Source organism: Suricata suricatta, chromosome 11 (assembly GCF_006229205.1).
Source record: "Suricata suricatta isolate VVHF042 chromosome 11, meerkat_22Aug2017_6uvM2_HiC, whole genome shotgun sequence".
Classification (NCBI taxonomy): Eukaryota; Metazoa; Chordata; class Mammalia; order Carnivora; family Herpestidae; genus Suricata; species Suricata suricatta.
The window spans coordinates 69,023,401-69,038,848 of NC_043710.1; the positions used below are offsets into that span (position 1 = coordinate 69,023,401).

Below are 15,448 nucleotides of genomic sequence, written 5' to 3' on the forward strand. Positions count from 1 at the left end.
ACTAAGAGGAATCCTGGCAATCATTTATTAAATTCCTTCAAAATGATAGATACTTCAGATATGCTAAAGCTAAGTCTCACATCAGGTTTCAAGTGCTGGTAGCCTCCTTTACAAATTGAAAGCATCAATCAGGTTTATGAAGGTTGAGTGCTTTATCCAAGGACTTGTGGTTCATATGAGGTAGAACTACTGTTTCCCTGTAAATGACAGACTCCAAATGCCTGATGTAGCCCTGATCCCTCATTTTGATTTTGCCAATGTGACCTACAGAGGTGAAGTGACTTGGAACAAGTCATGTGGTTAGATATTAGCATAGCCAGTACCAGGTCACCTGACACCTAGCCCTGTGGTCTTCTTCATTCACCAGGTTGGACTATCTGCCCAAGCAAGATCTGCCTAAGATCCACATTTGTCATCACTGCAGATAGTCTGACACCAAGACAGAGTGACAAGGACAACTAAGGTAACTTTGTTTTAGGCATTCTAGTGTAATGTGAAAAACAGTTGCAACAAGATTGAAAGACAGTATATTTTCATAAACATTTTCACCTACTCTAAGTTAGACTGTATGTAATATCACTCTCTCTGTTTCTGTTTCTGTCTGTCTCTCTCTCTGTCTCTGTCTGTCTGTCTGTCTGTCTCTCTCTCTCTCTCTCTCTCTCTCTCACACACACACACACACACACACACTGAACCTGGTAACACAGTTGCAAATATATCATCCTCAGAATGCTCATTCTGCTGATGTGAAAATCACCGTATTGTTTACACTAGTTTTAAGCTTTTATATTATTTACTCCACAGAATCTTAAGGATAAAGCACATCTATCAAAAAACTTGAAATGAAAACATAAATCTTAAGATTCAACTCATTTGAAGTCTCAGCCATTTAACATTCTTTCCTTTAATACTTGCCCTCCCTACTACTTGCTTTCTAAAGCATCTATTATTCAAATGTGCCTGTCCTCATCTTGGATCTATTAGGGCCTTTTATTTTAAAAGTTTTATGTATCGGTTCAAGAAAGATTAAAAAATTAGAAAAACAAAGGTAGAACTAGAAAATTCCAAAAGTAATACAACTGGTTAATAATCCTTAGCACTGAGGAGAAACTGGAATGAGATCTAATTGTTTAAGAGATTGGCTGAAATTAACAATATTGGTAATATAATGTTTTAAAATAAATGTCTTTCATATTCTTTGGTAGAAATGTAAATCTCTCTCTCTCTTTGAAGAGTGTTTTGTCAGTATATATTAGAAAATTTAAATTCATTCACCACCCCTCATGACCTCCAACTTAGAAAGTCAGTCTCAGGGATCAACTCCCCCCAAAAATACAAATCTAAGAGTGGTGATTTTGCTCTTCTTGAAAGTTTTTCCTCCTTTAGCCTCAAAGACAGAACTCTCTCATGGTCTTCTTACTACCTCACGGGCTAGTCTGACAAATCTCCCTTGTTGGCTGTTACTCATCTCCTGTGCTTCCAGAAGCGACAGTATCCCAGAGCTTGGTGTTTTCACACACATCCAAGACTTACATTAGATCAGTCTCACTCAAGTCCTTTAAATGGCTTCTTAGGGGCACCTGGGTGGCTCAGTCGGTTAAGTCTCTGACTTTGGCTCAGGTCAGATCTCACGTTCGTGGGTTCGAGCCCCGCGTCAGGCTCTGTGCTGACAGCTAGCTCAGAGCCTGGAGCCTGCTTCCGATTCTGTGTCTCCTTCTCTCTCTGCCTCTCCCCCCTTCATGCTCTGTCTCTCTCTGTATCAAAAATAAATAAAAAATTTTAAAAAAAGGCAGCTATGGCCTTCAAAAAAAATAAAAAAATAAAAAATAAATGGCTTCTTAGCCCTCCTTATTTTACCTTCCTGATTCAGCAGGTCCCTGGTGGGTCCCAGGAGGGGACAGATTTTTTTTCCAATTGTAGTAAAGTACACATAACTGTTCTTAAGCATACAGTTCAGTGCCATTAAATGCATTCACACTGCTGTGCAACCATCACCACCATCCATCTCCAGAACCGTGTCATCCTTCTGAACTGAAACCTCATGCCCATCAAACAATTACTATTCATGTTCGCTGAATCCCTGGCAACCACCATTCTACTTTCTGTGTCTATGAACAAGACATCTATGTACCTCATATAAATAGAATCGTACAATATTTGTCCTTTTATGTCTGATTTAATTCATTTAGTGTAATATTTTCGAGGTTCATCCATACTGCATTTCTCGGAATTTCATTCTTTTTAAGAAAATTACTCCCTTTGATTATATACCGTATTTTCTTTATCCATCACCAGGGGTTTGGGTTGTTTGGCTATTGTGAATAATACTATGAACACTGGTGTGCAAATAACTGTTCAAATCCTTGTTTTCACTTCTTCTGAGTGTATCTTCAGAAACCATCTACTTTTTGGATCAAATCTGAAGACCTTATGTAATATACTTCTTCCCCCCAAAAACATACATACCAGCTCTCCGATTGCTTCTCTTCCTATTTTCTCCCTTTGTTACTTTGCTTTGCCCACACAGATTTCTTTCATCTTCTTCCCAAACTACCAATCATACCATTGCATCAGAGCCCTAGCTATGCAGTTGGATTCCTTTTCCCCCAAGATTTCTGCCTAGTCTGCTCATTCACTTCACTACGGGCCCAGCTAAAACACTTTTTTGGGGGTTGAATTCCCAATTACACAATATATAATTAGTGTGCCCTCTATGGTTTACTCTCCATTGCTTTATCTCACTTTCCTTTTCTTCTTTGTCCTAATAAGAATCAGACATCCTATTTATTTATTAGTTTGCTGTCTATCTTCCCTACTGAGGATGTAAATCATATGAGGTCAAAAACTTGTTTTTGTTTTGCTCTCCAATGTAGCTCCAGGTCCGAGAACAGTTTTGTGATTCATAGCAGGCAGTGCGTGATTATTTGATGAGTGACACAATGACTGACTGAATAAATGAGTATCTGTATACAAAGACATGCACGATATTCATTGCAGTATTCTTTGTAATAAAAAATATCCATCATTAAGGGATGGTTAAAAAAAGCACTAAGTACTCTATACTACAAAATACTCTATAGCAGTAAAAAAAATGAGGTAACTCTATTATGTACTATTATTAAAAATGTTCAAGACACAGTGATAAATTTAAAATAAGCAATTCATAGAACAATACAAACAGTATGGTAGAATTTATAGAACACTCATGAGTTACTGCTGGTTACACAGATTGCGTGAGGGAAAGAGTACGGGAAGATTTAATTTATCTGAATGATTTGACACTTTTCCAAAGGAGGCATACGGATCCCCAAGAGACACATGAAAAATGCTCAACATCACAAACCATTGTGAAAATTCAAATCAAAATCACAATAAGATATCACCTCACATGTGTAAAAATGGCTAGTATTAAAAAAGAAATACTAAGTATTCATGAGAATGTGGAGGAAAAAGGATCCTCATGCACTGTTGGTGGCAATGCAACCACTGTGATAAACAGTAAGAGAGGTACCTCAAAATATTAAAATGGAAATACCACATGATCCAGTAATTCCACTACTGGGTAATTTACCCAAATAAAGTTAAAACACTAATTTGAAAATATATATGCACCCCTATGTTTATTGTAGCATTATTTGCAATATGCAAATTATGGAAGCAACTTAAGTATTTTCAGATACATGAATGGAATGACCATACATCTATATCTATCTATCATCTATGTATATATTTAGAGAGAGAAATTAAAAAATATATATATATAATAAGAAATAAGTCTTGCCGTTTGCAAAACATGGATTGACCTAGAAGGTATTATGCTAAGCGAATTGAATCAGAGAAAGACAAATACCATATGATTTCACTTCTGTGTAGAATCTAAAAAACAAAACAAATACGGTGCCTGACATCTCAGTCGGTTAAGCATCCAACTTTGGCTCAGGTCATGATCTTGCAGTTTACGAGTTCAGGCCCCGTGTCTGGCTCTGTGCTGACAGCTCAGAGCCTGGAGCCTGCTTCAGATTCTGTGTCTCCCCCTCTCTCTTTCTCCTCACTCCCTCCTCACTCCCCACTCATACTCTGTCTCTCTCAAAAATAAACAAACATTTAAAAATTTTAAAACACAAAACAAACAAATGTACAGAAATAGGCTCATAAATACAAAGAACAAACTGGGGATAGCCAAAGGGAAGAGAGGTGCTCCTATACGTAAAACAGGTAAAAAGGATTGAGAGGTATAAGCTTCCAGTTATAAAAATAAAAATTACAGCATAGGGGAGTAGTCAATAATTTATAATAACTTTTTATGGTGAACAATTATGACTACATGTATCGTGGTGAGCAGTTTGTAATGTGTAACTATCAAATCACTATGCTATGTATCTGAAATTAATATAACACTGTACGTCAACTATCCTACAACTAAAAAGAAAAAATATATGGCAAAAATGCATATGTGTATTACTTGTATAATTTGAAAAAAAATAAGATGTATATATCAACGGATAAGAGGTTACATGTAGTATAGATGAAGAAGGCCTGTTTTTTTATTTCTGTAAGAAATAAACCTTAGAATTTAAGATTTGCGAAATTCTACCTAGTGTGCCAAAAGTTGGGGGATGGTCCATTTGGAATATGTGGAAATGAGAGATTACAGTGAACAGAACAAAGGACAGGAAGTGCAGCAGCGACTTCCATGCTCTCTATCCGCTTTTCCTCACCACCCCATATGCATACCTCACGGCCAGAAGCCTACATTTCCAGGTGAAAATATTCTATGTTAAACACAAATATGAACATTTCTATGTGAAAACATACCACAGATATATACACATACTCTCACATGGCAACATCTGAAAATATGCATACTAGATTATTAATATGCTATTTCTGTGCTTTTAAGATATTTTCCCCCTTCTTTCAACTTATCTGCATATTTCCTGGTTTATCCTGTAACAAGCATTTATTATTTTTGTCATTTGAAAAAAAAAAAGTAGGTTTTATAATGGAAAAAATTGCCCAAGTAACAAACTGAATTTTACCTTGTTATGCAACACACAGAGTAAGTCTGCAAACCAGCGGAAGGACTGGATGTCTCTGCACACCCAAATAAAATACAGTCTTCTGAGCTTGTACGGTTCCCACTCATCCCTTTAAAATTAAAAGAATGGGGCAGGGATTAGGATGACAAAAAAATTAAAAATCCCTGTATCTTTGAAAAATTGCTTTTCCTTAGTAAGCAAGTAACGCACGGAAAGACGTAATTTACATTTTACCATTTGTCATAGGACTTACTACAACTCTCAAATGAACTTAAAATGCAACAGACTGACTCAGAGGGATGTTACCCTCCAAGAATTTAAGTGTTTATATTTTGAATATAATGCAGATCACTCATTTCCAGTTGAAGGCAATAAACTAAACTCCTGGTCCAGAATAATAGGAGTCATGCATCTCAGGAAAAAAGTTCTCTATTTTCCGTGAATTCTAACACTCATCAGTCCTGCCCTGGCCTCCAGGCAAAATGAGCCAAAACCATTCCAGAAAGTTGGTTGTTTATCCCCTTCTTTATAATCGTTAAAGAGAGATGTAACAGCCACGCACTATGTAATGCATTCCAGTAACTCATAATTCCAAGTCTGAATTCCTACTTATAATTATGAAGTCGGCCTGAGGTTAAGAAAATATTTTCTTCTTTTCTTGACTTTAAGTGCCCAAATAACTTGCAGTATGTTTTCAGAAGCAAATGATCTCTGGCTTGGAATATGGTTATTTTTCTAAGAACCTCTGAAAAGTCCCAAATTTGTAACAAGTATTTAAAATTGAATATCATTCAAACACATCATTTCAACTTTATTATTCCTTTTTTTAGTACTCCATAAAAGACTGTTTTTTAATGTTCATTTTTTTATTTTTGAGACAGAGAGACAGAGCATGAGCAGGGGAGGGGTGGAGGGAGAGGGAGATACAGAATCCAAAACAGGCCCCAGGCTCTGAGCTGGCAGCACAGAGCCTGATGTGGGGCTGGAACCCACAAACTGTGAGATCATGACCTGAGCCAAAGTCAGACACTTAACCGACTGAGCCACCCAGGTGTCCCTCCATAAAAGACTTTTAATGTAAATTGCGTCTTCTTGAAAAGTGAATGGGATACATTTGAGAATAATTTTTTACTATTATGTTTGTGTTTTCAAGAAAATTAATAATTTTTTTGCTTATAAGCTTACAACTAAAATAACTGAAAAAGTATTTTATAGGTAAGCAGTCTTATATTTGAAATTTTTATTCTTCAATCTGTTATAAATTTGCTAAGTAACAGACCAAGGCATCGTGTGCTCATTTGTTAACTCCTGAGAAAACCTTTTCCTGACCACGCTTCCACAATAACCCTGGCCTGTTATTTCTATATCCCATTATTCTCTTTTTTTTTAACATAGTTCTAATATTTTCTGAAATAATGTTATTTATGAATTTCTCACGGGTTTATTTTTTACCTGCTGCACCTGAATGGAAGCTTTTTTAAGGGCAAGGACTGTTTTATTCATCACTGTATTACTGGTCCCTAGGAGATGGATTTGTTGACAGAATGGATGGTAGTGCCACTTACCATTTATGAGGAAGTGGAGAAATGAAGGTTGGTGGAATGATTTTAAAAGGACAGAGGAATGGGGCACCTGGGTGGCTCCGCAGGCGAGCTTCTGACTCATGCTCTGGCCTCAGATCACGATCTCACGGGGTTCATGGGATGGAGCCCCACATTGCCCTCCTCATGCAGATAGTGCAGAGCCTATCTGGGATTCTCTCTCTCTCTCCTTCTCTCTCTGACCCTCCCCTGGCAGCTCGCTCCCTCTCAAAATAAATAAACTTATTAAAATATAATTTTAAAGAAGGGCAGATGAATGCCTAATTGTGATTCTTTACAAGAAAGCATGCTGAAAGCCACAGACCACATAATGAGAAACAATGAATCATTCCCCTCATCAATCAGAAAATGGAGTTCCATGAACAAGTACAGTAGTGCCTGCTTATCTGTGGTTTCGCTGTCTGTGGTTTCCCTTGCCCAGGGTCACCCATGGCAGGGACACAGGAAATCACTGCCCCGCTGACATACTGTCGGAGGTCAACAGCTCATAATGCTGACATCACTCACCTCGCTTCACTTCATCACCTAGGCATTTTATTGTCTCACCTCATCACATGGAGGGTGACTACATTACAATAAAATATTTAGAGAAAGACACCATGCTCATAAAACTTTCATTGCAGTACATTATAATTATCCTATTTTATTATTAATTATTATAGTTGACCTCTTATTGTGCATAACGGATAAGTTAAACTCTATCATGGGAATGTTCGTATAGAAAAAAGTATAGGATGTGTAGGGTTTAGTACTATCTGCTGTTTTAGGCACTCACTGGCGATCTAGGAATGTATTTCTTGTGCACACGAAAGAGGACCACTGAAAACAAATTCTATGAGGGATTACCTCATACTAAAAGGGAGATGTTTGAAATATTGATAGTTCTTATTTGAACTAATAAAATGGATCAAAATGACATACAGCAGGGTGTTGAGTATTGATGCAAATGGAGTGACTCCAATGCCTCCGGCCACACAGAGGCTAACCTCGTAGTTCAAGGATTCCTCAAATGGACTTCCAAATGGACCATCAATGTACAGCCTGTTGAGAAGGCAGACAAAGGTGGGAAAGATGAAAAAAAGTTAAATTAATTCTCTGTAGTATGTAGCAAACATGTTAAATCCAATTTCCAGCGCTGTATGGCTCAGGCTTTACGTCATCATTTCTCATACTGATAAACCTAAAGGAGCTTGAAATGTTGTGTATAAACTCTCAATATTAAAACAAGTCCATCTGTTTCTAAGCCTTCCATTTTTGAGGGAAACATTAATTAAATGTATAGAGAAGTGCTTTATAGGACCATGACAGATAGCTAAGCACAAGTTAAAGCCCTGATCATATTAGTATATTTGATTAAATTATCAATTGCTTTACCAGTCTAAATTCAGTAAATAACATTCTCTTCAATGGCAAAGTCAGTAGTAGAAACATTTACGGAAACATTTATTATGTGAACAGAAAAGTAACAAAAGAAAAAAAAAAGAAAATTTCTCCTCTTGCTCTGTTGAGGTTTATTAGTATAGAAACAGCTGGAAAACAATCTCAAAGGAATCTCCACTTACTTGGGATTGTATATTCAGGCAAGTGTGTGTGGTGTGTGTGTGTGTGTGTGTGTGTGTGTGTGTGTGTGTGAAATCCTTAACTTTAACAAAACTTGCTAATTGTTCACTTAATATTTTCCTCCATTATTTCTTAATAACAAAACATTAGTTTATTAAGGGAAGCAAAGCGGCCGGCTGAAACACTACATTTCCTAAAATCCATTGCATTTATTTGACTGTGTGACTATGAACTCATTAATGTAATGTAAATGGAAGTACAACTGGAAAAGTTGGAAGGCTCCCTGAAGCAAGCGGTCTCAGTAGAAAGTTGCATCTCTTTATTCCTCCCTTTTCTTTTTTACCTTCTTCTTAGTACCTAAAATGTCGACTTGATACTTGCCTTTGATAACTTTAGAATTAATATAGCCTCCATTAACTCCTTCTTCTAAGCATTTTAAGGTTAAAGATATGTTAAAGGCACTGCCATTTTGATGTTCTTTTTTCTATTATAAAAAAAAAACCTTTGCTAAAACATAGCAACTGTCCCCCAAAGTACATTTATGTTGTCAGTCTTATGGTATACATACCTTTTACTGTAAGGAAAGACTGCAACAGTAGATCACTTACTATTAAGCATCTGTGGACTTACTGGTTAAATGTTAAATGAATTAATCAATGGACAGTCTTTGGACCTCTGAGCTCTGTGGCATGTAGTCTAGGCTGTGTACAACTAGCCATTGTCAAAACTTGGTTTCCTTTCCTCCTGGGTACTTATATACTATACTTCTTGGAAGTTTTGTGGTTATATTGAGCCATATGTCTAATTCTGACCACTGGGCTGTAAATAGAGACAATACTTGCTACTTCCAGAAGAAAGCAGAGAGAAGTGCTGCCCCTTCCATGAGAACTAAAAGCCACACGTTGAAGCAGAAGACAAAAGCCAAGTGAATCCCTGATTTATCACTTGAAACAGTTGTTCTGGATCCACTGACCCACCAAATTCACTTCATGAGTAAGAAATAAGACTATTTTGTGTGGTATCACATTTCAGGATATTTCAAGGTTGACTAGTTACTACAGCAGAGTTTAGACCATCATAACCACCACATATACAGTTTATATTTAATTTCTCAAAGGTATTTGCAGGAGTACTGCTTTAAAAAATACTATATCTGATTTTAAAAAAGCCACTGATTGTAACTCAAAGAACAATAACCAAAGTTTGAATGCTTAAGGTAGTGTTCTAGACACAGAAGAAATTCAGAAAATATTGATAGATCATATATACACAATATACCTAATTCTTAACTATATCCATCTTATTCACACTTTACAAGTTATTCACTTAACAAACATTCACTGTGTGCCAACTAGTTCTCTGATATGTTTTGGACTCAAAGATAAAATTGACACCATGACATCAAAAATGACTTTTTTGAGGGGCACCTGAGTGGCTCAGTCCATTGACCATCCAACTTTGGCTAAGTTCATGATCTCAGGGTTGTGCTTTGAGCCCTACATTGAGCTCTGTGCAGACAGCTCAGAGCCTGGAGCCTGCTTCAGATTCTGTGTCTCCCTCTCTCTCTGCCCCTCCCCTGCTCATGCTCTCTCAAATAATAATTAAGCATTTTTAAAAATTTTTCATAAAATGACCTTACTGGAGCTTTTGTATCACATTAAATGGATCGGAGAATTAGAGAATTACTACAATGCTTTGATCTTTTTAAAGATAAGATTTAAGGACACCTGGGTTTCTCAGTCAGTTAAGCATACGACTTCAGCTTAGGTTTGTGAGTTCAAGCCCACATTGGGCTCTGTCCTTACAGCTTGGAGCCTGGAGCCTGCTTCAGATTCTGTGTCTCCCTCTCTTTACCCCTCCCCCACTCACACTCTGCCCTCTCTAAATAAACATTAAAATGAATAAATGTTAAAATGAATAAAAGTTAAAAATAAATGAACATTAAAAACTTTTGTCAAAAAAATTTAAAGATGAGATCTTTAAAAACATCAGAGATAAAATTGAAAGATGGTTTTATATGTATTTGAAAAGTAGAATTTAGGATAGGATTCTTTATACTTGTCTCTAAATGTGTTTAGCTTCTCAAGTGCAATGCTTTTATAAAGATATTTTCACTAAACAGAAAAAGAACAACCTTAAAGCAAAGCTACTAGAAGATATTTGAATATTAAAGATCACTACATTAGATTATTGATAGAAGTGTCAAAATATCAGTGGCTCAAAAACAATGAATGTGAATTCATTCTATTAATTCTCACCATGTAAGCAAATCTAGAATATAAACATTAAATAAGAAAATTGGGCTTAAAAATAAATATTTCAAACTGCAAAAACAGATCACTGAAAATCTCTACACCTACTTTAGAATCCACTACACCTAGTACAATCTTCTCTTAGTCATTCATTCATTGAACAAATGCTCTTATGCACCTGACAGACAGTGTTTAAAGTGTCAGGGAAGCAGAAATGAACAAGGTAGAAAAAGTCCCTGGCCCCTTGGTTCTCCCATTCTAGTGGAAGAAGAGCTGGCCCATAAATAAAGACACAAAAGACACATAATATCATGTTTAAAAAAGGTAAAACATAATAATTACTGAAGCTAGCTGACTGGTACATAAAAATGCATTATATTGTTCTGTTCACTTTTATATATGTTTGAAATTTGGCATAGGCAGTTTAAAGGGACAGTCAGAGAAGCGCTCTCTGTGCATATGGCAGTTGAACAAGACCTAAAGGAAGTGAAAGGGCAAAATGCAAAAACATCTGGAAGAAGACTCTTTCCAGCAGGAATAATAGGAAGTATAAACAAACAAAGCATTTTGGCTGAAGGATATATATTCACACCAGCTAAGCCCTTCTAAGGAATTTTCAGCTCAGTTTCTTCACTTAAACTCCTGATAATTTTATTTATGATTTTTTTTTTAGTCAGGACTGATACTTTGTTTGGACCAATCCCCATCCTTTGTTAACAAAATTTTAGCTCCTATCCTATAAAAAAGACACTTTACAGGCTCTGAAGATTACGGCAGTGAACAAAAGACAAACATCCGTGTCCTTGGAGAGGGCTTCTCTCTGGCATAATTATCTAACACATCCTTCACTCGCATATACTTATTGAGTATCTACTATGTGCAAAGTACTAGATATAGAAAAGTATATATCTCCTGTCCTGGGCAATTATGGTGCTGCCAACTTCTTTACTTGTGTCTGCTTCCTATAAAAAAAACAGACACAAAGACAGACATGTCATTTGACCAGCTAAGGATAAGATCAGAATCATGAAAAACATCTCTTTCCTCCCTGTCTGCTTTACAGCCCATAGGAACTCCTCCCCCCCCCATCATATATAACCTTCCTACATGTTTGGTGTTCCAGAATAACTTTTGGCAAGAAGACAAGACTTCAGGGTTCTAGACATTTACTAGGGTTGGGATCACGGACAACATACTTGTCCTCTCAAAATCGGATTTCCTTCACTTCAAAATGGACCATTGAAATGTGGTGACACACAGAAAAAGCCTGCTTTTTCTGCAATTCTTTAAGAATTGCACAAGGCCACCAATATCAGAAATACTTTTTGTTAATGGCATCAATAAGCGCCTGCAGTGCTCTGTCAGGCCAACTGAGAGGTCCAGTGTGACATGAGAAATGTAGATGGGAATGTGGTGTGAAGGACCTTAGGCAATCAGCTTTGGGTTTTTTGTGCTTTTTTTTAATCATTGATTTTTTTCCCTTATTTTTATTGTTCTTTTTAATTTTAATTCCAGTATAGCTGATATACTGTGTTATATTTGTTTCAGGTATACAATATAGGGATTCAACAATTCTACACATTACTCGGTGCTCATCATAAGTGTACTCTTAATCCTCACCACCTATTTCACCCATGCTCCCACCCACCTCTCCTCTAGTAACTATCAATCAGTTTGTTCTCTGTAAGAGTCTGTTTTTGATTTGTCTCTCTTTTTTCCTTTGTTGCTTTGTTTTATTTTTGCATGGTATTTGTCTTCCTCTGACTGACTTACTTCACTTAGCATTATACTCTCCAACTCTATCCATGTCGTTGCAAATGGCAAGATTTCACTTTTTTAAATTTAATGTTTATTAATTTTTGAGAGGGAGAGAGAGCAGGAAAGGGTCAGTGAGAGGGGGAGACACAAAATCTGAAGAAGGCTCCAGGCTCTGAGCTGTCAGCACAGAGCCCAATGTGGGGCTTGGACTCATGGACCATGAGATCATGACCTTAGCCAAAGTCCAATGCTCAACCAACTGAGCCACCCAGGTGCCCCAAGATATCATTCCTTTCTACAGCTGAATAATATTCCATTGTATGTATACACCACTTCTTCTTTTCCATTGATCTATCAACAGAAACTTGGGCTGCACGTAATTTGGCTATTGTAAATAACGCTGCAATAAACATAGGGGTGCATGTATCCCTTTGAATTAGTGTTCTTGTAGTCTTCAGATAAATACCAGTAGTGTGATTACTGGATTGTAGGGTAGTTCTATGTCTGACTTTTTGAGGAATGGCTTTACTGTTTCCCAGAGTGGCATAACACCCTCGAGTTCTATCCACGTTGCCACAAATGGCCAGATTTCATTCTTTCTCATTGCATGTAGTACTCCATTGTATAGATAAACCACATCTTCTTGATCCATTCATCAGGTGATGGACATTTAGGCTCTTTCCATGTTTTGGCTATTGTTGACAGTGCTGCTATGAACACTGGGGTACATGTGCTCCTATGCATCAGCACTTCTGTATCCCTTGGGTAAATTCCTTAGCAGTGCCACTGCAGGGTAATAGGGGAGTTCTATTGTTAACAGTGTAGGAGGATGCCCATTTCTCCACATCCTCACCAGCATCTATAGTCTCCTGATTTGTTCATTTTAGCCACTCTGACCATATGGTGCTTGTTCTTGATGGTAATGACATCATGAAGAAGAGGTCTTCCAGTGCCCTGAAGTGCAGTGTCCCCAGGGCCTGGCAAAGGGGAGGTCTCCTAGGTGTGACAGTATGCTCTGCTGTTGAGTCTTGGTCTTTCCCCTTCAGTCCAGTTTCCTACAGAGGCTCCCTTTGCCTGTTTTGTGCAGCGTTTGCTTCCTGGCTGGGTGGGGCATTTTAACAAGGTGTGCAGTGGTATGCTTGCAAAATGAAACCTGCCACCACTGTGTCATGAAGCCCTGAAAAACATGTAGGCTGGGAGATATGGCGAGGCCTGTGCAGGTCTTCTGGGCCAGGGACCCACAGTACCAGGACTGAGGCAAGTGTTCCTGGGAAGGGAAGATCTGCTGAAGCACAGGGAGCGGAGTGTGGTGCAAGTTAGGCAGCAGAGCCTGATCAGTTCCTGCAAGTGGCTGTCATCCATGCTGAGGGTAGGGAAAGTGCACTGGCCAGCTCCTTTGTTCCTAGAGTCTCCCCATGATCCCTGATATCTGGGTCACATTCTGAGATGAACAAATCACTTTCCCTCTTCTTATCCCAGCATTTTTCAAACTGCTGCTTCCACACTGTGTCTCTGCTGACTTGGTCCTTTCTCTAAGAGTCAGGACTCAGCTTGCTAAAGCCTTCCAGGTTCTCTCAGAGCTGAGCACACTGATTTGTAAAATTCCAGGCTTTAAGTCCTATTGGTTGTCAGAACTCATGAGATTGAGCCCTTCTGCTTTCACAGCCCAATGTTCTGGCGATTCGTTCTCCCTGTTCACAAGCTAGCCAGTGTGCAAGTCTGTGTCTCACCCTTCTCCACATCACTGGCTCTCCCCACTGTGGACACTCAGGGGACCTGTATCTGGATTCCTTGGGTGTGCATGGGAGGTTGCAGCCCCTCCAGCTGGGAGAGAAAAAGCCACCTGTGCCGTGGGAAGCTGAGTTTGGAAGAAACAGGGAAAGGAGACCATTGGTTACAGTTGGTTCACGGTCCAGGAAATGCAGCGTGATCTCCTGGGGTCATGTGCAGACTATTCTGTCTTTTTCATCACTGGCATTGTCAGCGGCCTCAGGGCCATTCTGCTCCCAAACCACGCCTTCACCCTTCCTACCTTCCGTAATGTGTCTCTTCTCTATCTTTGGTTGTGGCGTTTGTTCTGCCAATCTTCAGATCGCTTCCTGTGTTATTGACACTGATGTGAACGAGCGTTATCTACACTTGAGTCCAGGTGATGAGGTGAGCTCAGGGTCCTCCTACTCTGCCCTCTTCCTGGCCTGCATCTTCTCTGTGTTTCTTTATTTGTTTGTTTGCTTGAAATGCGGTTTCACACAAGGAGAAACGTTTTGCTTCTTTGGGAAGAAAGATGAAGAATGAAATTACTGGTAATTTGACAACACATGGGTTTTTGAGGGAGGCAGAAAGACAAACTACTGAAGTCATTTTTCATATATACAATGTGACTAATGGGTAAAGTCCATTGCCTTTAATTTATGAACAGTGCTTTTTCTCCCATGTTAGGACCTGCACTTTAAAGGAATGCTATATTCCTGTTATTGTTATATATGTGACAAAATAACAGAAACTAAAGGCAACTCTCCAAAGTCTTGTAACAACATAATAGAGGAGAGATCAACCTGACATATTTTTAAACTTCAGCTGATGACTAATAAAAAGTTCCATTAGGAAGACTGTGGATTTAAGAGATTTCTAAGAAAAGGAGTGATCATCTTTCCTGGACCATTCAAACATACATAAACATTTTTTTCCCCAAAATTCAAAACATTCTACTCTCCCTTGAAGGTAGAATCCACTAACATTGATTTATTTTAATGTGTAATGTTAATCAGCTGATAGATCAATTATATCAGATCTTTTTTTCTCAATGGAAAAATCCATCAGCTGCAAATTAATCCAACTTATTAAAAAATAAAACTACAACCAACACTTCTTAAAATCTTGTTCCTCTATACTTCCTATCACTTTCCTCAAAATAAATTGATATCATAATAAATGAAAATAGAACTTAGCCAATCTGAGAATTTATAAAATTATTTTAAGAAAGATGTTTATTAATTTAAAAAAAATGGGGCATGTGGGTGCTTCAGTCGGTTAAGCATCTGACTTCAGCTCAGGTCCTGATCTCATGGTTCGTGAGTTTGACCCCCACGTTAGGCTCTGCTGACAGCTCAGAGCCTGGAACCTGCTTCAGACTGTGTGTCTCCCTCTCATTGCCCCACCCCTGCTGTTGCTCTGTCTCTCTCTCTCTCTCTAAAAAAATAAATTAAAATATTTAGAAAAATAAAAAAAGGAAACAGAT

General features: G+C 38.0%; 1 protein-coding gene across 2 annotated transcripts in view; it reads right to left on the bottom strand.

Moving 5' to 3' along the window:
• Positions 1-15,448, bottom strand: part of NOX4 (NADPH oxidase 4) — a 152,197-nt gene that overhangs the window by 16,865 nt on the left and 119,884 nt on the right. For both annotated transcript variants that reach the window (XM_029915298.1, XM_029915297.1), the window contains 2 exons: positions 7,562-7,681; positions 5,040-5,148 (listed from right to left, as the gene is read on the bottom strand). In XM_029915298.1, coding sequence (XP_029771158.1) covers positions 5,040-5,148; positions 7,562-7,681 — 229 coding nt within the window. The remainder of the gene's footprint in view (positions 1-5,039; positions 5,149-7,561; positions 7,682-15,448) is intronic.